The 26117-nt window shown below is 46.7% G+C and overlaps 2 protein-coding genes across 2 annotated transcripts; both read left to right on the top strand.

Annotated features, from left to right (window-relative positions):
• Positions 1-1175: 1175 nt before the first annotated feature.
• On the top strand, positions 1176-21201 carry MTF1 (metal regulatory transcription factor 1). Its single transcript, XM_048501194.1, has 11 exons — positions 1176-1293; positions 2000-2461; positions 8731-8969; positions 9289-9420; positions 10904-10977; positions 11534-11667; positions 12526-12603; positions 12876-12978; positions 13644-14173; positions 14375-14438; positions 16627-21201. Exons 2-11 carry the CDS (start codon positions 2051-2053, stop codon positions 17046-17048), a joined length of 2187 nt encoding a protein of 728 aa, XP_048357151.1. The 5' UTR covers positions 1176-1293; positions 2000-2050; the 3' UTR covers positions 17049-21201.
• Positions 21202-21376: 175 nt separating this feature from the next.
• YRDC (yrdC N6-threonylcarbamoyltransferase domain containing) lies at positions 21377-25246 on the top strand. The gene is made up of 6 exons (XM_048502217.1): positions 21377-21525; positions 21632-21827; positions 22034-22148; positions 22366-22485; positions 23477-23619; positions 24861-25246. The coding sequence occupies exons 1-6, from the start codon at positions 21396-21398 to the stop codon at positions 24928-24930; spliced, it is 774 nt and encodes a 257-aa protein (XP_048358174.1). The 5' UTR covers positions 21377-21395; the 3' UTR covers positions 24931-25246.
• The last annotated feature ends 871 nt before the right edge of the window (positions 25247-26117 follow it).

The raw sequence follows: 26117 nt of genomic DNA, 5'->3' as shown, positions 1-26117 counted from the left end.
GATGAACTTGGTTCCTGGCTCCCCAAGCTTTAGAGCTACAAGGACATTGGGGAACTGAAGGGGAGAGCAACTCTCTTGCTGTTTGTTTTCCTACTGCTCTTCTGCTCCATGCTTCCCTAGGGTGGCACAGTGAAGCTCAGACTCCAGATCAGGAACTAAATGCCGCACAACCTGAAAACAGAGCTCAGACTCCAGATCAGGAACTAAATGCCGCACAACCTGAAAACAGAAGGTGTGACAGAACATGGCATGCCAAATGCCATCCCTGCTTTCCGCATCTCCCACACATTATGGTATAGAATTTGGCAGAAATTCTTAAGGAGAATCCGGCTTGTAATGTTTAGGTGCCCCTAAGTCACTTTAGCCTTACTGCCACCCTCTGAATGAATCACCTCCAAAACGTCCTATTGTTGACAGCCTTGTTTAGGTTTTGCAAAGTGAAAGCCAGCCATGGCTTCCTTTTCTGAATCAATCCATTTCATTTGGGATATTTCTCTTTTCCTGCCCCTTAGAGATCTCGTTTTTGCAACTCTCGAGAGTGACAAACTATTGCAGAGCCAATGTGGAAATTAACTGCCTTTACCCAAACTTGCTAATGCTCAAGCTTCTGTGGTGATTTTGAACTCTTGCCTCTTAATTTTTCGAGACGGATTTCTGCAGAGCAAAAACCTCATTATCCATCCATGTACTTTTAAATATAGACATATAACTCTCTCTTCAAAGTAAAATGGAAAGTGGGTTTAAGATTCCCATTGAATTCAGGAGCATACCATATCAAAGAGAACTCTGACATCATGACATGTGCTTGTGTGAACAGTCCGAAGAGTAACAGCTGCTGTCCCCTGATTCAGGAATAGGGGAGATGTGGGGAAGGGTTGACGACTTGCAGCCCATAAATATACAAGCCTGGAAGAGACAGTCCCTCCGACCCATGGGAGAGATAGGCGGCCACCCAGGCTCCCCTTCTGAGCTCCCTCTGTCCAGCAACTGTGAAAGGGGACGACACTCAAACAGCGGCCACCAAGACCATTCCTTCCTACGTAGAGGACGCACCATCTAGCCGCCGCCACCGCTGCGCGCCCAAGATCCTAACGCCAGGGTGCCGCTCTAGCCAGCCAGCTTTCAATGTCCGGAAGTGGGGCCTTGGCATGTCCCGCGCTAGACGGAAGCGGAAGCGTCGATGTCTGAGGAAATTCCTGACGGACCGAGTCGGGGCCAGGGCTATACGGGGCCTGCCGGCGGGTGTCATGGCACCAACAGGGGCTGGGCTCGACTTGGCCTTGCGAGGAGCCGGTGAGGCAGCGCTGGGAAGTGGGGCTGCGGGCGGAGGGTCTCTGCGCTCCCTCTGGGGCTTGAGGGGGGGGGCTGTGGTAACATTGGGAGGGGGACAGATAGGAAAGGGGTCTCCCCTTCCCCTCCGAGCCCATATGGACTGTCGCCGGGCCTGGGAACCTTAACGAGAGGCAGGCCCGTGGAGGCGACCCTCAGCTTGTGCTAGCCCAGAACCCGGCGCGGGGACTCTGTTCTCCTGCACGGCCAAACTGGGTCGCCCAGTGCGCCACTGTCTTCTGACAGGCCAGTCCTAGCTCCGACGTGTTTAAAATAAACTTTACAGGTTATTTTGAGTTGCGTTCTGTTGTCGTATTTTAATTGCATCGAGAGTCACTGTGTGAGCCTTTGGCCAGAAAGGCAAAATCTAAATGAGAGGGACTCTGGCTGTAGAGAGGGACTCACACACTGAATGCTATTGGATGCAAAGTTTAGTTGTGATTAGTCTATTAAAATGTATAATTATTTATAAGCCACTTTTCTGCATAACAGGTATTGCAGTAAATGTGAATAAAGCGCCTCCCAAATCAGCTAAAGAGTAACAATGTGAAGTAACATCTGAGAAAAAAATTAAAGCAGGACACTATATTGGCAGAAGGTTGGATTTCTTGGTTTCTGGTGAAGCACTGATTGGACTGTCATCACTGTCTTTTGTATTATTCTGCCTCAGGTAAGCTGCTGCTTATTTATCCTGCGACCCTTCCCTGAATTCCTCTGAACCATGGGGGAACACAGTCCTGAGAGTGTCATCTATTATGAAGTGGAGGAAGATGACTTGGCACAGGAGGATAAACCATTAAGGTTTGTGGACAAGAATGGCCTTGTCTCATCTTTGTCACGGACAGTGTACGACAGAACAACAGTCCTCATTGAACAAGACCAAGGGTCACTGGAGGAAGAAGATGATGAAGGGCAGTGTGGCGATCCTCTGACTTTTCTACCAGAAGGTCATGAGGACAGGTTTCATTTGATAGCGGACCATGAAGGAATATCCCAGGGTTATGTCCAGCACATTATTTCTCCGGATCAGATTCATTTGACTATCAACCCTGGTTCAACTCCGATGCCACGAAACATAGAAGGAGCCACCCTTACTTTGCAATCAGAGTGCCCTGAGACCAAGTTTAAAGAAGTAAGTAACAGACTGTAATCCGACTACTTTCTCCTTTTTGCAGGCGTTTGTCTAGCAATGAGAAACTCCATCTCAAAATGTTGCTGTGTATTACTTTTAAAGCTGTAAGATCACTGTTCAAAATATAATTCTGGATCCTGTTCTTACATTGCAGAGCTAATGTGGAGATTATTTGCCTTTACCCGAACTTGATTAAGCTTCTGTGATGATTTTGAATATTTGCTTCTCCTCATTTTCTGAGACAAATTTCTGTAGAGCAAAAAATCAAACATCATCATTATCATTATTATTGTTTGTTTGATTTAATAAACCGCCCACCCCCGAAGGGCTCTGGGTGGTGTACAACAAAACAGCGTGTAGAACAATAATACATAATAAATTAAATTAAAATCCGTGATTTAAAACTCTGAAAAAACACAGCAGCGTTAACAAACCCAGTTGATAATAGAGGTGGCGCCCGATCTCAAGCCAGGAGGGGACTGACAGCGCAGAATAGATGTTATATCGGCAGTGCCAAAGATGGCATAACAAACAACACGGGGGCATCAGAGGGGGCAGGCAATCCGCGGCCGGCCTCCCCAAAGGCCGAGTGGAACAAATCGGTTTTACAGGCCCTGCATCCATATACCTTTTCATATAGGGTAATTCAGAATGCATATGTCTCTCTTCAAATTAAAATGGAAAGTGAATTTAAGATTCCCATTAAATTCAGGAGTATACCATACCAGGGAGAGCTCTGAAGTGTGCTTGTGTCAGCAGTCCAGATACTAACACCTGCTGTTTCCTGATTTAACCTGTTAATTTGGTCATTCCTTCGCATGCTGTTTGTAAAAATGCAAGACCCTAAAAAAAAAAGCAAAACATTTTTTAAAGGTCCTTCTAGATCAGACCAGTGATCCTTCCGGTCCAGTAGCCTTTTTCACATAGTGCCCAGCCAGTTGCCTAGAAAGGCCAACAAACAGAACATAGAGATCAAATTCTTTCTCTTTTCGTTTGGTTCCCATAATCCTTGGTATGAATGGGTTCTTCTTTAGCTTTTATACTGTTATTAATGAGCACATTCTCCAATCCATTTTTTGTCAGTTCTCCAGCTGCCTAAGCAGGTATTTTGTTCCTTTTAGGAAGAATTCCTTAAATGGCTAACAGGGCAGAAGTGCTGTTCATTTGAGTCATAACAAAATTGAAGTTATCAGAGTTGGTCTGGATCTTCAGAATCTTAGTCTGCAATTTTAAAACTGCAGAATTCTAAAGCAGCCTTTCTAGTTTCAGTTTGATTATTGAAGTCTATATTTTGATTACATATATTTTGATTACTTTGGTAGCTCTGGAGAAAGACTGATGGGTCCTCTGAAACATCTTTCTATTGTCCAGAAAATAATCAGGAGAAATTCTCATTTCAATGAATTTATCAGGGATAAAATTCTCCTGGAATTTCCACTGCAATATCTGTATATTCAGATAATTGATCGCGACTTAAATTGATATTATTAATTAGCTGTTCAGGAAAAGATAGTTTGGAAGAGACAGAGACCTTAGTTTGCAGAAACTATTGGCACTTGTTAACTCTAGTTGAAATTAAAATGTAGTTCATTTTTCATTGTAAAGACAAAAAGACTTAAAAAACAATAGGTTCCTTAAAGACTAATGGATTTAATGTATTGGAAGCTTTCTTGGAGTAGGGTGCACTGCAGATTCGTGCATGCTTAGGAAAACTTTATTCTCCCATGAATTTATGAGATTATAAAATTCCTCAAGACTTTTTTTAACGGGATGGCCTATCATCATCTTTGTGCGCAAGGTTAGACTATTGGCCTCCTTCAGAGCAAAGTTGCTTGGTCATCTTACACAGGTAGGCTAAGCTGAATTTCTCAGCTACAAACTTTTGTTTCCATAGAATAGAGCCTGCTTTTGTGAATTGTCTTGATTGTTGCATTCAGATTGCTCACCAGGCTGTTCTGGGCATAGTTATTTGTGCTACCACTTTTCTCCCTTGAGTGCAAGTTTCCTTTGCCAGGGCGTACTGAACTGTGCTGTGAAAGGCACTGTGTGTGAAAGGCCTCTGGTGTGTTTTGTTCTGCTCCCTGCAGCTTTGCAATCAAGCAAAGAACAGCAGACTCTTTACTCAGCAGCAGCAACAGGTTTGTGGTAAAAGGACTTTTGCAAGCCCAAGCCAGTGAACTTTTGGTTGTGATTGACCCAGAGTGTTTCCTCAGCAGTGTGCAAGGCATTTTTTTTCAAAGCTGATAAAATGTCAGTTTTCTACTTCATGTCTGTGTTGAATCTGCTTTGTTTTATTGATGTGTCACCTTGGTTTGCAACAAAACTTGAAGAGCTCAGTTTTGTTGACTCCTAGGGTCCAAACCTCTCCCATACCAGCCATCTGACAGCTGATTGGCTGTAGCTGTTGCATCTGACCTATTCAAAGGTCAGACCCAGAGTAGAAAAAAGTTGCTGGCTCAAAGTCATCTAAGAGAATAGTAATGTGAACAGTCATCATAGATGATAGAACTGTTCACGTTACTATTCTCTTAGATGACTTTGAGCCAGCAACTTTTTTGGTGGCAACAGCTTGTCTGCTGGCTTAAGAGTTTAAATACTCTAAACACTACCCCCATTTCTCCTGATACACACTCATCCAGCTTTCTCTTGTAATTCTGGAAGACTTGTATGCTGCTGTTGAGTCATTTGTGCCTCAGCTATTGCTTATCTTGAGCCTGTGGCCTTTTTTCCCCAAGTTCTTCAGGATCAATGTGGATTGGCCAACAATATTATCTCCCTATTACCAGGGTGAGTGGAAGAGGTGTTATCAGAAATGCCATGGTGCTGTTTCACACAGTTCTGTTTTTGAAGGGTTTGATGCTTTGGGAGTTGCCTATTGACTTAGATTGGTAATTGCCTATCGTTTAGCACGAGTAAAGAACAGAAGAGTCCAAGCGCTCTTCCAAAGAGCACCTAAGGTTCAAATCACCTTTGAATCTCAATCAATTATAATTGAAGCCCAAACCATTTGGGGACTTGTGTAAAAATACCAGAAGTCACCATTGCCGTAGCAGCTTCCGGGATACAGGGCAGAATGTTTGTTCCACTTGCACATATGAACACTTCACACTTTGACAACGCAAGAGATTCATCCAAAGATTCATGCAGCTAGCCCATTTCCTTCATAAAATACATTGGATGGTTTTCTCCTATGGGAGAATGTAGGGCTGGCTGTTTGCGTCTTCTGTGAACTAGTAGCACAGACATTCAAGAAATGGTGGTTGAAAGCACTGGAGGGGCAGGAGAGCCCATATAAAGTTATGTGGGAGATGCTTCTTTGTAACTTGGCTAGCCCAGAAGCTCAAGCACCCCCTCCCAACCCTATGCCGTGCAATTCTTGGGCCCAATTAAAGAGGTGGAAGTTTTTATAGCAAAACTTTGCCTGTAACTCTTTGATCCTTAAGTCACTCATTTGCTGGTTCCACCAAGAATATTTTCTCGTCACCTAGATCCTGGGCACAATCCAGTTGGAAGATGCAGACTTATTGTCCCCTTTCAGTGCTGTAAATTCCTGTGTCTTTGTTTTTGACTTGCCTTGGGAAGATGCAAGTGTCTAGGCACTTGAATCTCATTTCAGATTTTTTGGGGGTGGGGGAGTGGGGGGGACACGAACATTTCCTGTTTTCCCTGTGACTAATCCCAGTGGCATGTCTTGGCTTTCTGACAGGGCTGTGTTCTGTCCCTGTGCAGCCCTTGCCAGCAGGATTGATACTGGCCAAGTTCCAGAGCTGTTGGCAACAGATGCTGGAGCCATTGCCGGCTCCTCTGCTCTTTGTCCTTCAAATTCTTTGCTAGGGCTTCTGCTAATTTTTACCTATGCTGTTTTTTTCCAGACTTGGTTAGTCACTAATGGAAGGTACAGTTGGGTACCTGCAGCTTTTAAAATTTAATATTTTTGTTCTCTACCTTTGCAAAATCTTAGAGAATCATAAAACCAGCCTTTTTTATCCTAGTTATTCCAATGCATAATTTGAAAAGTCATTTTTCAGCCCCAAGGGACACCAGGGGCTAAGCACGGATAAGTCTCACATGGTGGCTTTTTCATTAAAGTATGTTTACACTCAGTATAATTGTCTGCCAACTTTGAAAGGCATTACAATGGTAAAATCTTTCCTGAGATTCTCTTTGTCCATGTCCTGTACTAAAGGGTGTGGCTGCATGAGAAATGGTAGCCCCTCTTCCTACCTCTGCTGAGGAACCAAGTTAAGGATGTGTCTCTAGATCAGGGGTAGGGAACCTGCGGCTCTCCAGATGTTCAGGAACTACAATTCCCATCAGCCTCTGTCAGCATGGCCAATTGGCCATGCTGTTAGGGGCTGATGGGAATTGTAGTTCCTGAACATCTGGAGAGCCGCAGGTTCCCTACCCCTGCTCTAGATTAACTAGTCAGAATTCACTTTCACAGAGATTGGCCTCTTGTTAGCACCAGCAGTCATTACAAAACTGCCTTGCGCTTTCATCCTACTTCCTTCTTTCTGTTGTGAAAGGAAGGCACGGTGTTCAAGTTGGTATTGTGCAATCTCTCTGCAATTGTCTCGTAGTTATCTTCCTGTTTTCCTGATCCATGGTTCAGTTCTTGTGAAAGTGGGCAGGTAGAAACTTTGATCATGGGAATTGTGGTGCAGTTGCAGCCAACTTACAGCGACCCTGTAGGTTTTTCAAGGCAAGAGACGAACAGGGGAGGTTTGCAATGGCCTGCCTCTAAGTAGCAACCCAGGTCTTTCTCTGTGGTCTCCCATCCAAGTACTAACCAGAGCTTAGCTACTGAGTATGGATGAGATCGGGTCAGCCTGGCCCACTTTAGTTGTTGGTAGATCTTTATTGAGCCGCCTTCCAAAAGTCTCTGAAGCAGCTGACAGTTGAGCAAACCGAAACTCCAGATTGACCAGAAATAACATTCACTTAAAAGCCAACCCCAGCATTTCAAAGCATTGGTTTAACTGCCTTGATGATCCAATATGACCCTTGTGAGGAAGCTTTACAAATGCCCCTTTATTTCACACAGGAGAATCAGCTTCATCCTAAACCTCCTTTTCCTGGCAGCCTTTGACTTCTGTTCTGACTGCCTGTTGCTCTTAGCATACCTAGAAGTCTTTCCTGAGCCTTCAAGGCAGTGGGGGGTTTGTCCCCTGACCTTTAAATGATCTCGTTCAGGAAAGAAAGCAGAAGGAATGGAAGGATCTTTGAAGTCTTCCTTCCCAGAGCTCACCTGTTCAGATCCTTCACCTAACCACGCTCAGCAGCATTAAGTGGATGACTCACTCTGTAAACCTTTGGCAAGATTATGCTCAGTAGGAAGCATCAAGTTGGTATTCCAGAGGCTTAGCCATGTTAGTATGTTGCAGCAAAGGTAATCCAAGAGTTTTGTGGCATCTTAAAGGCTATAACCTGTCTTAATTCTAACATAAGCTTTCATGGAGCAGACTAGAGCCTGCGTGGTCAGCCATAATCTTGTATGTGACTCTTTAAGTACAGAGCAGATGGCTGGGACAGATTTGCTGCTCCGTGAGATTGACCAGTTGTCTCATTCCTCGCCTTGGGGCTGCTGGTTTGGGACTTTTTTAGGACTGGCAGCTGAAATGCACTGCTGGAGATGGGCATGGAGCGATGAGACTTGTGGCTGTAGCTGCTCAACCAGTCTTTCCCCTTTAAGGAAACTGCTGGATGTTGAATAGAGGTGGATGGGAAGACAACATGATGTCATCCCAACTTGTCTTTCTGAAACTGCTGATGTTTGTTCCTTCCTACTGAGACTTGAAGGTACCTCATTCTACTGTTGTCTACTTTTTCCTCTAACTGTAAAGAGCAAACACCTCTTTACCTTTGCGGCAGTTTGAGAAGTTCCTCCACTGTTACCCTCAAGTGAAGTAGCTTAGGCCAGTAGCCATTGGCCCTTTCCCCTTGCAGAGTGCTTGATTTCATCCACTGCAAAATGCTCTGAGTTACCTGAGTTAACACCTGAAGTAACCTTTTCCGTTGTCATCTCACAGAGCTAGACGGTGTTCATATCAAACCTTGCCTAAAGCTAGACTCAGTTGTGGAGCCTGATGGATGAACAGCTTCATGCTAATCATGTTGTGGTCTCTTTTACTGGAAGAAATGAATCCTGTCTGGTTCTTCTTGATGAGGCTTAGGTTTACAGAAAGTAACTTGCCCAGGTCAAGAGGAGTAACAATGTCAGCAGCAGGTAGATTTCAATGTGCCATCTTTGTGCTTCCCCCCCCCCCCAGGTGAAACGCTACCAGTGCACATTTGAGGGCTGTCCTCGTACCTACAGCACTGCAGGTAACCTGCGCACCCACCAGAAGACGCACCGAGGGGAATACACCTTTGTGTGTAACCAGGAGGGCTGTGGAAAGGCTTTCCTGACCTCCTACAGTCTCAAAATCCATGTTCGCGTCCACACCAAGGAGAAACCTTTTGAGTGTGATGTTCAAGGCTGTGAAAAAGCCTTTAATACACTGTACAGGTAAGCGTGGGAGGGTTCTCTCTCCATGAAGATCTTGATTGTGCTCATGCTTTCAGCCTCTCTGAAAGTCCCAAATTGAAGAATAGTCTCCCCACAACTTTCCTTACAAGCGTGGGTCTGTGTTGGGCAGGTCTGTTGATCCAGGCTACCTGCAGGATCTGCAAGAAGGGCTTCCTTTGCTACCCAAATGTTGAATGTTTCAGCTTGAGATTCCCCTGGCTGCCATCATGTTCAGATATTTCCCCATGCCTACTTTGTTGGGTGGATCCAGTTCAGAAGATACCACAAGTAACAGTGTCTCCTTCTTCCCACTCTATAGGCTGAAAGCCCATCAGAGGCTTCACACAGGGAAAACATTCAACTGTGAATCAGAGGGTTGCAGCAAGTATTTCACTACACTCAGTGATCTACGGAAACACATTCGGACTCACACCGGCGAGAAGCCCTTCAGGTGAGCTCTTGAGTTGCAGCAGAGGAATTGAGCAGAGTTGTTAAACTGCTCCAGATTAGATTACTGTACCATGGGGCTTCCTAAAAAGTTGGAGGAGTACTGTGGAGATTGGAACAGAATCCCACTGCTGCTTTTGACGACTGAGCTGGTTATCAGTTTATTTTCAAGATCAATTTAAGGTGCTTGTAAAGCCCTCGAAGATCAGGGTCTGGAGAACATTCATGAGTGCCTTCTCCCATATAAACTTCCCCGAAACCTTAGCCAGTGAGCCCCCCACTTGGATTGTTTTCTGCAAGGAACAGGGTCCTTTTGTGTAGTATTCCTGATGGTCTAAAACAAGACTCCCCAACGTTTTTGAGCCTGTTGGCACATCTGACACATCATGATGGGCACTGCAACAAAATGGCTGCCAAAGAAATTACTGCGGCAGGAGACGGCGCTAGCTACGAAATGATTGCCACAGCTTAATTTCAGTAGCACAGTGTAGTGGCAGCAGTGTAGTGTGCTGTAGTGGCAGCCACTGCCCAAGCAACATTTAAAAGAAATTTGCCCAGGTAATCAAATCTCCAGTAGTCAACCAAAAGCCCTACCTGACCCCACCCATTTTCTGAAAGCCCTGCCCATTTCCCGAACACCAGAAAAGGTGTTGTGGGTGCCATGGCCCCCACAGGCACCATGTTGTTGTCCCCTGGTTCTGGAGCAGTTAATCTCCCTCTTTAATGGAGGTCCATGTACAAGTATGAAACGGTTTTGTTTGGTTGAGTGTTGGAAAGTTAGCCTTGCTGTTTGGGTTTTGGTCATTTGTATGCTACTTTGGAAATGCCAGTTGCAGAGTAGTATATGAGCAAGATTTAAGTCTTTGGGGACCAACAAGATTTCCAGGGTATAAGCTTTCGAAAGTCAAAGCTCTCTTGAAACAGACGCAAGAAGGGTATCTGACGAAGGGAACTTTGACTCTTGAAAGCTTATTCCCTGGAAATCTTGCTGGTCCACAAGGTGCTACTAGACTCGAATCTTGCTCTTCTACTGCTGACCAATACAACTACCCACTTGAAACAAAGCAACATTTGAGTTTCACAGATAAATAATTTTGCCTGAAACCCTGTTATCTCTTAGCATTTGCATTGCTTTTACATAGAATAGCCAGTGTAGGACTGAGCTCTTAAGACCTGAATACTTGCTTAAGGAAGGGGAGTTTTAACACTCAGGGAGGTGCAGCCCTGGAAGAAATTGCACCTCCCTTTACTGCAGCATAGGAACACAATCCACCTGGAGGCATGACTGGACGCCTTGCCTGGTCAGTTGCTCGGTGACCTCAGTGGACTGGCATTCTTGTGCCTTCCTCTCCTACATCGCCACTGTGTCCAAAAGCAAACCAAGCTGGGGACTTCTGCTTTCCATGTTTCTGACCTGGTAGGAGGCAAGAAATGGTTTCTGCGGGTAGCCTCTTGCTGATACTTCTTCCCTTTCCTTTACCCTGTAGGTGTGATCATGATGGTTGTGGAAAGGCGTTTGCTGCAAGTCACCACCTGAAAACGCATGTCAGGACACATACAGGTAAGACAGTTGGGACAGGCAGGTCTGGAGTCACCTTTGTAATGCTGTGTCACTTGTAATGATGTAGCCATGGGGTGGCCAGTGGCTCGGTATTAATGAGTGAAAACTAAGAATCAACTCAAAAGCAGCCTGGCCTAATGGAACAAGCAGTCATGCCAAAATGGTTTTCCACTGAAACCTGTTAGCAGTGCTCACTCTTGCCCAATTAGCGTCTGAATCCTGTTCGAGCATTTGAAATCGTATGAACCCATGAAGATGCTTGATGCTGAATCAGACTCTCACTCCATCAAAGTCAATATTGTCAACTCAGACCAACATTGGCGCTCCTGGGCCTCAGTCAGTGGTCTTTCTTACCATCTACCGCCAGATCTTTCAACTGGAGGTGCCAAAGATTGAACCTGGGATTTTCTGTAGGCTAAGTAAATATTCCACCACTGAGCCAAGGCCCCTTCCCTAGGAAATCCCAGGTCTGCCGAGCAGTAAAGAATTCTTGGGCCAGCAGCAACATAAAAGCAGCTGGCCATGCACAAATTCTCACTGATTTGTGCTGTTGCAGGTGAGAGACCCTTCTTCTGCCCCAGCAATGGTTGCGAGAAGACCTTCAGCACACAATACAGTCTCAAGAGTCACATGAAGGGGCACGACAAAGGGCCCTCCTACACTGTTCTCTCCAACAGCAACATCTCTGAGGTGGGTGGCTTCATCCTTAAGGTGGAAATGCAGGTTTCTTTTGGCAACACACTGTTCTTTATCTGTCAGTATCTAGGATAGGGGACTTCAACGTGCAGCCCTCCAGATATCCATGGACTATGATTACCATCATCCCCTGCCAACATGACCAATCGGCAGAGCTGATGGGAGTTGTAGTCCATGAACATTTGGAAGGTAGCAGGTTGGAGACCCCTGATCTAGGATATCCAAGGCTGAGACTCTTGTAGAAGTCCAACTTCTTAGGAGCTTTTTGCAGATGAAATTGCACAGTGGGGAATATGAACAAAGATGTGCATTTTTGCACATAGTATGGTGGTCAGGAAGATTTCCTACCATTAAAAACCGATGCCTAGTTTTGAGCACCCTTGGCAGCAATCTCAAACAGGAGTCCAAAGGCAAACAGCATTTTTTCCAGCATGAAAGAAAGGAGACTTGCTTCTTAGTAAAGACATCTAAGGTGTGGCCTGTCTTCTTTTCTCCCTTGTGGGAATAATATTTCTCAGGGTTTATTGTATTCACTTGGCTTGCATTATCTGTGTTCACAGTGGTATTATTCATACTATTTGACTCCCTGGACACTCATTCTAGTGCCATTTAAGCTGATAATGCAATTAGAGGTGCCTTCAAGTGCCCTTTGAGTACTCCACTGCTGTCCTTCAGTTGCTGGCAATCCTCCCATTCAATGGTGCTTCGTACTTTTGTTTTAAAGGGCCCAGCAAATGTCTTGGGTCCCCCTTACTCCATCCTTCTTGCGACACGAGGAAAGGGTGAGACAAACCACCCTTATAATTTTAAATGCTCCACTGATTAAAAGAAGGCCCCTCTCCTTTTCCCCAGGATACGAACCAATCGCTCTGCCTGAGCGACTTGAGCCTCATGTCCACAGATTCAGATTTGCGGGATAATTCTAATCCAGTAAGTATTCCTTGTGGTCGGTTGTTGACAGCACGGTGGGAGAGTGAGTCCCCAGCCAGTTTTGTTGGATACGGACTTCAAACTTTCAGAGATGGACTTCTCTGATGCAGGTGAAAGCAACCCTTTACATCTCTGCGAGCTGATTGCATCAGGAAATGGATATTTGAGAGTAGATGCCAGCTCTGTGAGTCCGAGCAAGTGGCTGGCATTGCCACTGAAATTGGGTCCAGGTACACTGCTGGTTGCCTAACTGTGCTCCCTCCTTTCTCCAGATACATGGACAGGACCTGAACACCATCTCACCAGCCTGCATTTTCGAGTCCATATTCCAGAGCCCAGAACCTCCTGCCACTCAGGAAGACTCTCAGCAAACAGGTCTGGCCCCCAGTCTGCATCCCTTCTTCCTTTCCCACATGGATGGCTGCAGTGTCTCCTGAAGAATGGCAGCCACACTGCCCACGGCAGCTTGGGCAAGAGAGATCCCCATCAGGCTTCTGCAAAAATGTGTGGCTAAAGGGGCTCCAGGTCTAGCAATGCGTAGGGGAGACCATTGATCAGTTCCCGACTTAGTGGCCTTTTCCCCACATCTTGCCTTGTGTGCCTCATGATGCTGTTACTAGTCAGTGAAGTAATAAGCTCCTGTTTAACGTTCAGTACAGTAGACTGGTTGCCTTGGCTGGTTCCAGGAAACCAGGGCTCCATAAGACTGAAGAAAAATTCTTTCCTGGTGTGATGTTTTGATTGCTCCCCCCTTTCCCTCAAATTCCTGAAGCACTTCAGCCCAGACATCATACGGAACATGCCCACTGAAGTCAGTGGAGAAACAAACTGGAGTTAAGAGAGTCCTTTCCGCTGTGGCTGCTACAAAGCCCAAGCCACTGAGCCACTAGAGCAGGGGCTGATGGGAATTGTAGTCCATGAACATCTGGAGAGCCACAAGTTGCAGACCCCTGCACTAGAGACTGAATAGCTGGAGGTGGTACGTGAAGAGCATCTCCAGATCCCGCAGAGCTTTTCTCATTCTATTTCTCTTTTGACAGCCGCCTTGATCGAAGGTGTCAGTGGCGATGCGGACTCAGCCCCTGCCAGCCAGCCATCTGCGGGAGAGGCCAGACCGTTATCCCTGCCGCTCGTTCTGCAGCTCGGTATTTCTGAGCCCGCCCACCCCGTACCACCTCCTGCCCCCGCCAGTCCTCTGCGAGAAGCGTATGAAACCCCAGCTGCTCTCTTACAGACCCCAGAAGTGCCTGCTTCTAACAGCACATTCTTTGCAGCGAATCCTCAGAACATTCTGCAGCCTGTTCAGCCGCCTCTGCAGCCCCTTGGGGCTGGACCGCCTGTGGTCCAGGGTGCTCCCGCACAAGCCATGGCCAGTGCTCCAGAGGTGCTGTCCAGTGGAGTTCAAACGGTGCCCCTCGGAGGGAGCTCTGTGCTGTCTGGCAGTCCAACCATCACCATCACCCCTTCGCAAAGCGCAGCCATTCTGCAGTCCAGCATCGTCATGGGGGAACAGAACCTCCAGTGGCTTCTCAACGGTGCCAGCAGGATGCCCCAAAATCAGGAGCAAATGGTGCATATCAACTCGGTGTTCCAGCAGAGAATATGCTGAGGGAGGGGGAACAGTCCACCCTTGTATTTCCCTGTTGGGGACCTCAAGGCTCATGGCCAGTGTGGGAGGATCATGCCTGACTCCACTTCCTGGGGTCTTTTCTGCATTCTTGCTGACCAGATGGCTCAGTCACTGAAATGTATCTTTTCTCTTCTTTAAAAGTCGCAGGCCCCGGTGGTGGAGAATGTCTTCTTTACTACTACCTTGCCTGTTGCTGGTAATGCAGGTAAGTAGCATTAAGATGCTTGAGTCCTGTGCTTTATTCATGCTTCCTGACACTGAAAAAAAGCATGCAAAAGGGGATGCGCCCTGACCTGGATGGCCCAGGCTAGCCTGATCTCAGCAGATCTTGGAAGCTAAGCAGGGTCCCCTTGGCTAGTACCTGGTTGGAAAACCAGCAAGGAAATCCAGAGACATGGCAAGCCAGAGACATGGCAAGTCACCGCTGAATGTTGCCTGGAAAACCCTATAGCAGTGGTGGTGAACCTATGGCACTCCAGATGTTCATGGACTACAATTCCCATCAGTTCATGGACTACATGGCACTCCAGATGTTCATGGACTACAATTCCCATCAGGGGCTGATGGGAATTGTAGTCCATGAACATCTGGAGTGCCATAGGTTCACCACCACGACCCTATAGGACCGTGGTGGCGAACCTTTGGCACTCCAGATGTTATGGACTACAATTCCCATCAGCCCCTGCCAGCATGCCCAAGTGGCCATGCTGGCAGGGGCTGATGGGAATTGTAGTCCATAACATCTGGAGTGCCAAAGGTTCGCCACCACTGCTATAGGATCACCATGAGTCAACTGTGACTTGATAGCACTTTTCACCTCCGCCAAAGGGGATGGTCTCATCAAATCAGCCTGTTCTCACACTGAGGCTGGCATGAGGAAGGAAAGGACTTGTTTGGGAGGATTGCATCCCATTGTTTTTCTTCTGGTGTCCCGCTAATCACCACGTCAGGAATCTCCTTTTTCAGTGAGATCAGGTGCAATCCATCACCTTATTTGCCTTATTTTCTGTATTAAAATGTCCTCCTGAATAATTGTTTTGTGTAGTTTGCAGAACGCCAGAAGAGTGGGTGCCTCCTCAGACAGGCCATTGCACAAGGCCACAACAGAGACTGCACATGCCCAGGCGGTTGCTGAACTTGTCCAGTTGCCTGGTTGCACTTGTTGAAGGCCCTAATTAGATGATTGAAGCTGTTGTAGTGGCATAAAGGAGAAGTGGTCATGAAGATGTGAGGGTCCAAGGCTATGAGGGGCTTTCCACGTGACAGGCAGTATCTAAAATTGAACGCAGTAACTGATGGGCAGCCGGTGAAGTGAGTTCTGAATGGGAGTAATGGGCATACTCCACCTAGCTCCTCATAATGGTCGATTGTGAGCATTCTGTACCAACTGCAGTCTCTGAGTTGATTTCAAGGGCAGACACAGGTAGAGTGCATTACAATAGTCTAGTACCAATGTGGCATGGATGCAGGTGGGCAGATCTGCCAAGTCAAGGTAGAGGGCCGAATGAAGTTGAAAGAAAGCATCTCTTTGCAGCTGTCTTAGTTTGTTTTCGAGCATTAATGCCCTGGGTCCAGTGTAATCTGTATGCTTCATTTATGCCACACTTTTGTTTCCAGTGGGGACCGAAAGATCTTCTGCTGTTTTTCTGTCTTCCATTCCGTCATCACAATCACCCTGTGAGGTATCAGGCTGCATGTGTATGTGGCTGGCCCAAAGTCCACCCAGCAGGCAGCATGGGGATTCCAATTTGGGTCATCTGGATTCTGGTCTGACATTCAAATCACTGCACCCGTGCTGTAGTACTTGGCTATCTGCCTCTTGCTGCTTCCTGATCAGTCATACACTCCCAGGGCTGTGTTCTGCTCCAGCAGAATCCTGGCTCTCTCTGTGCCATCAGGCATACTGAGGGGGGGGGGGTGGTACATGTCCTGTTTGTACAGGTGGGTAGCAGCAACAGTTGTTGGAAGTTGCCCACCCTTGCCATGCTGCTAGAAGCTTCTTTGCTACTGAGTCTGTCCAAAACAAGAGCTGCGTGGCATAGTGGTTAAAGGTTTGCACTGCCACTCACACGGTCAGGAGTTCGAGCCCCCTGTGGGTCAGATATCCTGGCAGCTGGCTCATGGTCAACTCAGCCAGCCAGCCATTCCTTGGTCGGTAAATGAGTACCTAGCTCATAGCTAAGGGGTAAAGAATAGCCAGGGAAAGCAATGGCAAACTACCCCACAAAAATGGCTTGCCTATAAAATCTGCTTGCAGTGGTAACCCAGGGTTGGATCCGACTGAAGGGGAAACTTTACCTTTTACTATCCAAAACGCTGCAGCCACATCTTTGCATCCATGACTCTGAGGACTAGAAACAACCTGGATTGACATGTCTGTGTTTTATCTTCAGGGAGCTCCGTGCAGCAAATTGGCCTAAGCTTACCCGTGATCATCATCAAGCAAGAGGAAGCCTGTCAGTGCCAGTGTGCCTGCCGGGACTTGGTCAAAGAAAAAGCCAGCAGCGGGAAGAGCTGTTCCACATCTGACTCCAAACCCCCAGGGGAACCTCCTCCACCAGGGCTTCAACCTCAGTCCTTCCCTGTTGCCATTGCTGCGGCCTCCTCCACTGCTGCCCTCTCTTCCACGTTGCCTCCTTCCTGCGAGCAGAGCGCTCTGGCGGGGAAACCGTCAGATACGCAGACCCAATCCCTAAGTGCCATGGACGTTTCCGACTTCCTTTCCCTACAGAACCGCGAGGCCCCCTCTCCACTCAGCCCCATTGAAGCCCTGCTGCAGAGGGATGAAGAGCTTGGCAGCAGCTTCCCCAAGTGATGCCCTCCTGCTCCCGAGGGAAGGTTCAACAAGAGCCTGCTGTGCTCCCTGGCCCTGGAATCCTGTCCTTAGGAGAAGCGGCTTGTCCGGAGAGGAAAGGCAAAGATGCGCCTGAACTACTGGGCCGCTCTCTTTCGTCTCTCCCCTTTCAACTTCTTGTGAATGAATGGGGGAATCAGAGTCACGTGGAGGGGGCTGTAGGGGCCAGCTGCTGCCTGCTTGCACATAGCTTGGTGGAGGTTAGGAAATGGTGTGGGCAGCATGTTGAAGTCCTTGTTACAGTCTGCACTAGAGTGTGCACTATTATGAGGTGGGGAGAGGGACGGTGAGCCGGGCTCCCATTGGAGAGGCAACTGCACTTTTCAAGATGGTGCCACCAACTTCAGGGCCAGGGAGGAAGAGAGTTTGCGCGCCTTCCCCAAGGGAGGGTTTCCCCGCTGCTTGGAAGCTCTGGAAGTCTAAGCGAGGCACATCTCAGAGTTTGCACTGGAGTAAAATGCTCTTGCTCTGTAGAGGCAGCCAAGTTGTCAGACTTTCTCTCTCTCTTTCTGTCCTACTTGGTAGCTGAATACCACTCTCAGGAGCAGCGGCCTGGGTGTTTACAGAGATGTCGGTGGCTCATTTGCACTGTTTCAGCTTTACCAGAACCACTTGCCCAGCACTGCCGCTTTGCGATGTAGCAGACACAGCAATAGGAGCTTAGCAAAAGTCTCTCCAGAACAGCTCCTTCCCTTGCAAGGAGTACTCATGGTTTGCTTCCCAGATTCTTCCTCTTGGCTGTCAAGCAGTTCCATTCCTGCCCAATTCTGCCCTCTGCCTGCTGCTGCGCAAATTACAGCCTCCTTCTAACTTACTCAGGGTAAAAGTGTAACACAGACTCCCTTCACACTAATGCCTGTAGTGTTTTGGGAAGCATCCTCTTTTCTAACCGTACTGCTTTGAGGGTTCTGCCCACATGTCTGAATTTCTGACCTGTCCTTTCTGTATTTTGTATGCAGAATAGTTTGTCTCATGGCAGGGAGCTATCAGGAAACTTCTTACATACCAGGGAATAAATGAAATGGGCTGCTGGGGGCAGACTTGGGACTTCCTTCTCTGGAATTTCCCCTGGTGTAGGAACGATGAGGCCAGTAACTCCCAGCCTAGCACCCCAGGGAGGGGTGTTCAGAAAGCATTAGAGCCAGCTAATAAGGGGCTGAAGCATTTTGGTAGGTCTGGGCCATCCTTGGGAAGGGGGAAAGGTTGTCTACATGGGAACAGTGGATTCTTGCTCCGTAAAGAGGGATAGCCTGAATTGTGCAGGGCTGTCTGGAGGTGCTGCCTAACAGTCTCAGTTCGAGCATGGTAGAGAGCAGAGAGGACAGTCTTGGGCCTGGAGATTGTTGGGCTGCAGTGGTTGGCTTGGAGTCCCAAGCAGCACAGTGCACAGGAGGAGGTGTCTTGTCTGGCCTTCTTGCAATCTGCTGTTGGTTTTTCGAGGGGCCTGTCTGGTCCTCTGACTGCAGCAGGATTTGGTTCACCTTTCAGTTGCCCCCGTGGTACGACACGCAGCACATACCACTAAAGCAGGCCACTTCAGCAATTAGTCAGAGGCTTGGAGCAGCAGACATTCACACACAGGCTCTGGGGAGCAGAGCAGCTGTCAGGGGAATTCCTTTTTTGGATATTCTCTCTTTTCGACTCCTTTGAGCTTATTATTAAATTGAACTCAAACCGTAACCTTTTGACAATGGCCATCTCCTTCCCATGAATGGGAGTATAGCTGGGGTGGGGGAGTTCCTTGGTTGGAGATGGAGAGGCCCCCATTCTGGACTTCCAAAGGATTGGGATTTGCACCAGGACACCACCTTTGGTAGGTTTGTCTGTTTGGAATGGCTGTTGAGGAGGTGCTAATGAGCATGGATGCTGCTCCTACATTTAGGGCCCGACTAATCTTGCTTCTCTGCTGGGCAGGGTGATTTGGTTGTGCTAAGGATCCCGGGCAGGAAGAACATCATGCTCGGGGACGGAAGGGAATGTCTGGAATCTGCTGCATTTGCTAAAGGCTGCTAATGGGAATCTAGAGAAGAAAAGTTACTTTGCTAGGGCTGCTCCATTTACACAAACATGCTGGGCTATATAATGCACTTTAGTTCTCTTTAAGACTGCTGCAATTTTCATTTATAAGTGTTTTTCAGAAAGTTTTTCCCCTCTTTTTTTTTTTGGTCTGACTAAAAATTAATGTGGTTGTGCAAAAAGAAGAGCACTTAACCTCAGTGCAATACGTGTATCTAGAAGCAGCATCTACATGCAGTCTGGGGGTGTATGTGTCTGTATGGAATTGGTGTAGGAACCAGCTCAGTGACGTGTGCTTCACCCCCTTCTAATTTATGCATTCTTTAAAAAATGACCAGTCTATGCAAAAAAAAAAAAGGTGGTGCAGAATCAGACTGTACACAATCGGGATCACTCATGTTTTCCGAGGTGATTCTGGCCACTGCTGAGATGACAGAATCTGGCTTGATGCATCTGCCTTCCTCTTTTAAAGGCCTCCCAGAAAGGAAGGGACCACGGGAGAGGGAGAAGTCTGTCTTTCATTGGGTTTGTATCACCTTTAGCTCTTCTGGGTGTCCTATTTCGGCATTACTTCACTGCGAGGTATTCGCCATCCAAAGTGGCAAAATCCTTCAAGGAGCTTGCAGTCCCTTCTGAAGCTTTCTCACAAACATGATCCATAAAGGACTGAAAGAAACCCAACGAAAGAAGTTCGGTTTGACAGATGTAGAGGAGATATCGGCCGCTTCACTGACGGCTTCCTCTTTGCAACCCTCCACAAGACCCTCTTGGTGACTGGGGTTAATTGGGCTAGGAAATAGATACTCCTTTCTCTGGGTCACAGGTGTTCAGCGGGGGTATTTTTTGTAACCAGTTTTGCAAGTGGTCTTTCCAGATTTTTCACAAGTATCCTCTCTTGTTGGGGACAGGGCTAACCTTTAAACTTTTGCATCTCATCCTGCTTTCTTTCTAGGGTTGGTTCCACACTGCGAAATGCCAAGGAAACTGGATAGTTACGTGGGGCATGTGGGTCAACATGTGCTCATTTGTGAAAACTATTTTAGTGGTATGCACACTGGCCAAAATAGAAAGAAGGAAAGGTTTCTGTGCAGGAGACACTTTCAAGTTTCTATTTACCACTCTTCCCCCCCCCCCCCACCCCGTTTTGCTATCTGCTCCCCTCCTTCAGTCTTCCCCAGGAAAGGGGCTGTCTATTAACTGAAATGGCTGCTTTCTTTGCTCTGCCCTGTTGTCTCTTCCCATCTGCTGAGATACTGAAACTCTTTATGCAGTGAAAGAGGAACTGCCGTTCTCTCCAGCACCAACTAGAAAATTTGGAGAGTGGTGCTAAGGCCTGATGTGGTGCCTTAGAGAGGATTTTGATTTTTTTCCCCCTTTTGCATAGCTAGGGGCGCACCAGAAGAGAAAGAGGCTGCTTTGTCTTTGGAAAACAGTCATGGATTTGTCTGTTTCTGTTGAGCAGGGATATGACTGGTTGTTATGCCCACCTCATGGAAGTGTGAGATGGAGGGCAAAGTTGGGGAAGAAAATCATTTGTTGCTGTCACACTAGAGTGGGGAAAATGGGGACTTCCAAAGTTCATCAGATAACTCACTTGCAAAGGGACTTTGGTCGTACCATTACAGCCTGGATTTAAGTGGGTGGCCTGCAAACTGAGCACATCTCTGGCTTCCTCCCTGACAAAGAGGCCCAGAATTTAGTCTCCTGCTGCCTGCATCTCCAGACACTCTTGAGAACCGGAGATGGTTTGAGGTCAGCTTCTCTCAGGAGTTGTGTGTATTGTGTTTAAACAAACTTAATTTAACTCTGAACATGGGAACAAATGTCCTTGCATTGAGTGATGTGAAGATGTTAGTTACAGGTACAGTACTTCCAAAGGAAGAGTCTCTCCCAAATCCCCCAGAGGTGTAAACATGAATTTGTATTTTTGAAGAATGTACAATGTGAAATAACAGTGTTTGCTTAACAACTACTCGATTTTGTATGAAACATTAATACTGTACTTTGAAATACCTGCAAGGAAGTGAAAATTAATTTTTTTAATTGAAAGCAATATTAATACGAATGGAATCTTAATTAAACGCTTATTTAAACCTGGCGGCGTTGGGAAATTATTTCTAGCTAAGCGGGTTTTGGTGAATCGACCGAGTCTAGGCCGACGTCCAAGGCGGGGGGGGGGAGGGGAATCATTTTACGCTGGTTTGGAACATGCCAAGGAACCACTCTAGGCTAGCGTCTATTGTTGGTTCTACCGGAAGCGTATCTGTTGTTTGCGCCGGAAGCGGCTTCCGCATGCTGGGCAGGGTAAGGCGCCGGGCGGTGTGGGCGCTGGCAGGTGCGGTGAGCGGTGAAGGGGCCGCCTGGAGCGGCTCTGCAGCAGCCGCCATTCCCCTCCTTCCGCTGGTCGGGCCGAGCGCGCAAGGTTAGTGAGAGGGCCATGCAGGCGGGCTCCCCTCTTCCTCCCGGGCGGGTGGGTCCGGGGTCCGACCGGCGCTGTCTGGCTCCCTCTCCTGTTGTGTCCCCGCCAGGCCGAGAGCGCGCCTTGTCTTCGGCCGTCGCCGCTCTGCGCGAGGGGGGCCTGGTGGCCGTGCCCACCGACACCCTCTACGGCATCGCCTGCCTGGCGGAGGACTCGCGCGCCCTGCGGGCAGTCTACCAGCTGAAGGGGCGCGACGGCGCGAAGCCGCTGGCTATCTGCCTAGCCGACGTGGACCAGGTGCACAGGTGGGGACGCGCGGCCCGCGGATGGGGTTGCCAACTCCTGGGGAAAGACCTCAGCAGAGATACCTTCCCTGGAGTGCGACTTCTAAAACTGCCTTTGCCTCCGGAAATAAACTGACCCCAGGCTGGAGGCTGTTGCAATTCTGGGAGGCTGCTGTTCCTAAATGCATTCCTTTTTCTCTGAGCCCTTCTTTCTTCCTCCCTGGCAGGTACTGTAAGCTGGCTGTACCTGACCAGCTCCTTCATGATCTTCTGCCAGGGCCCGTTACGCTGGTTCTAGAGCGTTCCCAAGCTCTCAACCCAGACCTCAACCCCTTCACATCTGTGAGTCTGAGTTTGCTTTTGGAAGGAGTCCTCCTTCAGATCTGGCTGAGACAAATAATAATTGATGTGGGATTAGTAGGTGAAATAGCAAATTATACTGCCTGGCAGGGTGGGATAATGACACAGCACACACACACACACACACACACACACAATTATCATGTGCAGATGCTTTTGGTAGACTTGACTGTGACTGCCCCTTCCTTTTCCCTCACAGCTAGTTGGTGTTCGTGTCCCTGATCACTGGTTCATCAAGGAGCTGGCCAGAGTATGTGCCACCCCCTTGGCTTTAACAAGTGCAAACATCAGCTCCCAGAAAAGCAGCCTGACAGTCACGGTAAGGGCCTTCTGAAGTCCTAGGGAGGAACTGAGAGTGTGAAGAGAAAAGAGAAGACCCGGAGAAGAGTGAGGGGGAGTTTCCAGAAGTTAACCCCCCAAAAAACCACTCCAACACTTTTTTTCTTTTGGAACAAGCAAGCATTTTCTCATAAAGTGTAGGGTAAAGATATGTATCAAAATGTACATCCTAGAATATTAATTCCCAAGTGTTGTAGACACACAACATATTTACAAAACTTATTGTTTATCTGTGACTGAGGCTCATTCCGCACATGCAGAATAATGCACTTTCAAACTGCTTTCAGTGCTCTTTGAAGCTGTGCGGAATAGCAAAATCCACTTGCAAACAGTTGTGAAAGAGGTTTGAAAACGCATCATTTTATGTGTGCGGAAGGGGCCTAAGTTTGGCTAGAATTCTGTATATTAAGCTTTTTCATTTTCTAAGTAATTGGGTTTTTCTGGTTTCAGCTTCTATTTTTTCATACCACTTAGACTGCAGAAACTAGAATCTGTATGCAGTGCAGACACTCTCTTTACTGGTGATAATTTTAGTTATGGAAAACATATTTACTCTCAAGTAATTGGGAACACAGTTATATTTGTTGAGCTGGAAATAAGTGATGTGTGTTACGTTAAAGCAGTATTGTAAAGGTAGGTTTGGTAAAGTCAGTATTGCATGTATTTCAGTTTTTCTGTACATTTCCATAGGGAGAATCTTGCCTTTTTCTCATGGCTTCAAAATTTCTAAAAAGGTTGTGTCACTAGGTGCAGGATGGGTCTCTCTTCCATCCCATGTTGAGCCACTGAGAGGGGCAAGCATTCCCTTTAAGACTTACAGTAAAGCCATTTCACTGCAATAAAACTATTTCTGTCATTTGGTACCTTTGGATGGGTACTTTTCAAAGTTAATATTTCTGTTCCCTTAGCCATTTCTTTATTCTCAACCTGTACATTTAATGTGTAGATGCTTCTGTCCCTCTTCCTTCCAGGAATTCAAAGAGCTTTGGCCTCATCTAGCACTGGTGGTGGATGGAGGCCCGATTGGGGACTTGCAGAGACCAGAGTGCCGTCTGGGCTCCACAGTGGTCGACCTCTCTGTCCCTGGCAAGTTCAAGGTTATTCGTCCAGGCTGGTAAGGCCTCCCAAAGTGTATGCTCAGAACTTGCCTTTTGAAGGAAAAAAATGCAGTCCTTTTCCCCAGTGCTTTATTGATTGATCGATCTTTGCTGCTTCTTTGGTATCAACTTTTTCTCCTGTTTTGCTTTTTAGAGGCTTTTCAGACTGCTTTCTGGCTCCTTGCACTGCAATCAAAGCGGGTGGGATTATGCAACCTTCTGCAATATTGGGAGCCCAAGTGAGCACTCTGAAATGACTGCTCACAAACCACTGTGTTTGCTCTTGCTTGCTCGCTCAACTGAGGCACATGTGGCATCCTCCTTTCTAACCTGCTCATCGGCTTAGACTTGGGAGACCTGGGTTCAGATTTCCAGAGATCAGAATTTAGCACAATATTGGTGCTGTCTACATTAAGAACTAATACTGAAAATTGAGATTATTCACTTCTCACTCACTCCTCTCTCTTATGTCATTTATACAATGATGTAACATTGGCATATGGCACTGGACAAACTGGCAAGGATGTATAAAAATTTTCAAATAATTGCTGGACATGCAAACACCAAAAAGGAACTTCTCGTCACTTATGGTGGACTTGTGGAAAAGCTAAGGAATTTTGGAGCTCAATACATAGCATAATTCAAAATATTTTAAAGCCAAATATACAAATGAAACCTAAGGTTTAAGGCACTTATGGATAGATCTCTGGAAAGAAAATATGGAACTTTATTTTTATATATGACAGCAGCAGCAAGAATATATTATGTACACAGAAATGGAAAATTCCAGTTATTCCCACAGTTGAAGAATTATGGGTGAAGGTATTAGAGTTGGCAGAGATAGCTTTGTTACTCAAAGCACAGGACTAAGTTTTTTGACAGTTGGAAACCCTATTGGTAGAATATTTAGATAAAACTGAAAAAATAAATTGATGGTTAGTGGTTTTGAAGGTTAAGGATTGTAAAAAAATAGATAAAAGTGAGACTTTTATCAGTAACGGGACTAGAGATCTAATTTTATTTAGGTGGTTTAATGAGTTCTAAAATTGCTTTTAGAGTTAATATTGGGTACAAAAGAAACTGGAAGTCTCTGTAGAATAAGTATTTTGTAATTTGATTATTTTTGTCCTTTGTGTGCATTTCTGGTGTCGGAAAGATTTTGAGGCACTAATAAATATTTAAAGTAAGAAAGAATACTGACATGAAACAGGTTATTCTATTCTCACTCCTTTCTCTCTCTCTTGCTATTTTTTCATAGTGCACTTACCCAGACTGTTGAAGTCCTGGTAAAGAAGCATGGTTTGACAGCTGAGTCATCTGGTTTATAAAATTCATCCTGTTTGTGCAACTGAGTGTTTGGTGGCTCTCCAGGAAACTGCTGTCAGTGGACTTGTTTATGAAGGAGCAAAGGGACAAATGTTTGCTCTGGTCCTTGGCCATGGATGTGGATTGGAAGGCCCAGGGGTGGGGTGGGGAGACAGCAAGGGCAACCTGGATACCAGGAACTGAAAAATGTATTTGGGAATATACCCCTTAGTTAGGGACCAATCTGTTTTTAAGCCACCTCTGCTGAGCAGACGTGGCCCATAGCATGTAACAGGCTGCACTTGGCCAAGTGTAATTAAAACGGAAACTGTGTGAAAAGTTGCCTCTGCCTGCATTCTTCCTGCCATGTGACCTCCCCCTGGGAAGAGGAGTTAAAGCCCTGGATCAAAGGAGGTGTGATGTGCTGCTCCTGCAGATCTTTCCCCCCCTTTGCTATTAATCAGCTTCACCAGGTTGGAGCTGAATGCCAGAAATCCACAGTTAAGGTGGTTCCCTCTTCTCAGTCAGTCAGCAGACTCTCCTGTTGCCCGCATCCCTCTCTTCCATATATTTCCTTCAATCCTCCTGACTGTCTCCTCTGGGTCCTTCCTTCCCATGTTCACTCATTTCCTTAATTCTCTAAAAGCCATCCTTTAATCTATCCTCCCTGTTCATTTCCTGTACAATATCTTAGGGCATATTGGTTATTCTTTGTTTCGTCTCAGGTCTTTAGAAACTGACTTTCATCCCCTTCACTGCACTGATACTGCTTTAACCAAAATCCCTGACAAATCAGGACTCTACTCCATCCTCCTGGCCTCTCCTACTGCCTCAGATATAATTGGTTACTCTTTCCTGCTTGGTTTCCTTAATGCCCAAGATTTCCATTGCTGTCCTCATGGTTCACTTCCTGCCTGTGAAATCACAGATGAAACCTCTCTGATCTGGGCAGATGAGAAAAGGATTTTGTAGAAAGAGATGCTGTCCTGGACTAAACTGTGCTGAAATTTGATCTGGCATAAAACACTGGCCCTTCAGTGATGAGGTTCTAGGATGATTCTTAGAAATTATTGATAAAGCAAGCACACCTGACTGTATGTGCCTAACAGCTGCACAGTATTCATCCTGGACTGCATACTTGGATCTAGGTCAGGAGACCAAGTTTTGGAAAGTACAGAAGTTTGAGATATCGCAGATTTTCATGCTGGAA

Source organism: Sphaerodactylus townsendi, linkage group LG06, assembly GCF_021028975.2.
Source record: "Sphaerodactylus townsendi isolate TG3544 linkage group LG06, MPM_Stown_v2.3, whole genome shotgun sequence".
In the NCBI taxonomy this organism is placed as follows: domain Eukaryota; kingdom Metazoa; phylum Chordata; class Lepidosauria; order Squamata; family Sphaerodactylidae; genus Sphaerodactylus; species Sphaerodactylus townsendi.
The sequence above is the reverse complement of the archived record's forward strand: the minus strand, read 5'-3'. Positions and strand labels throughout refer to the sequence as shown.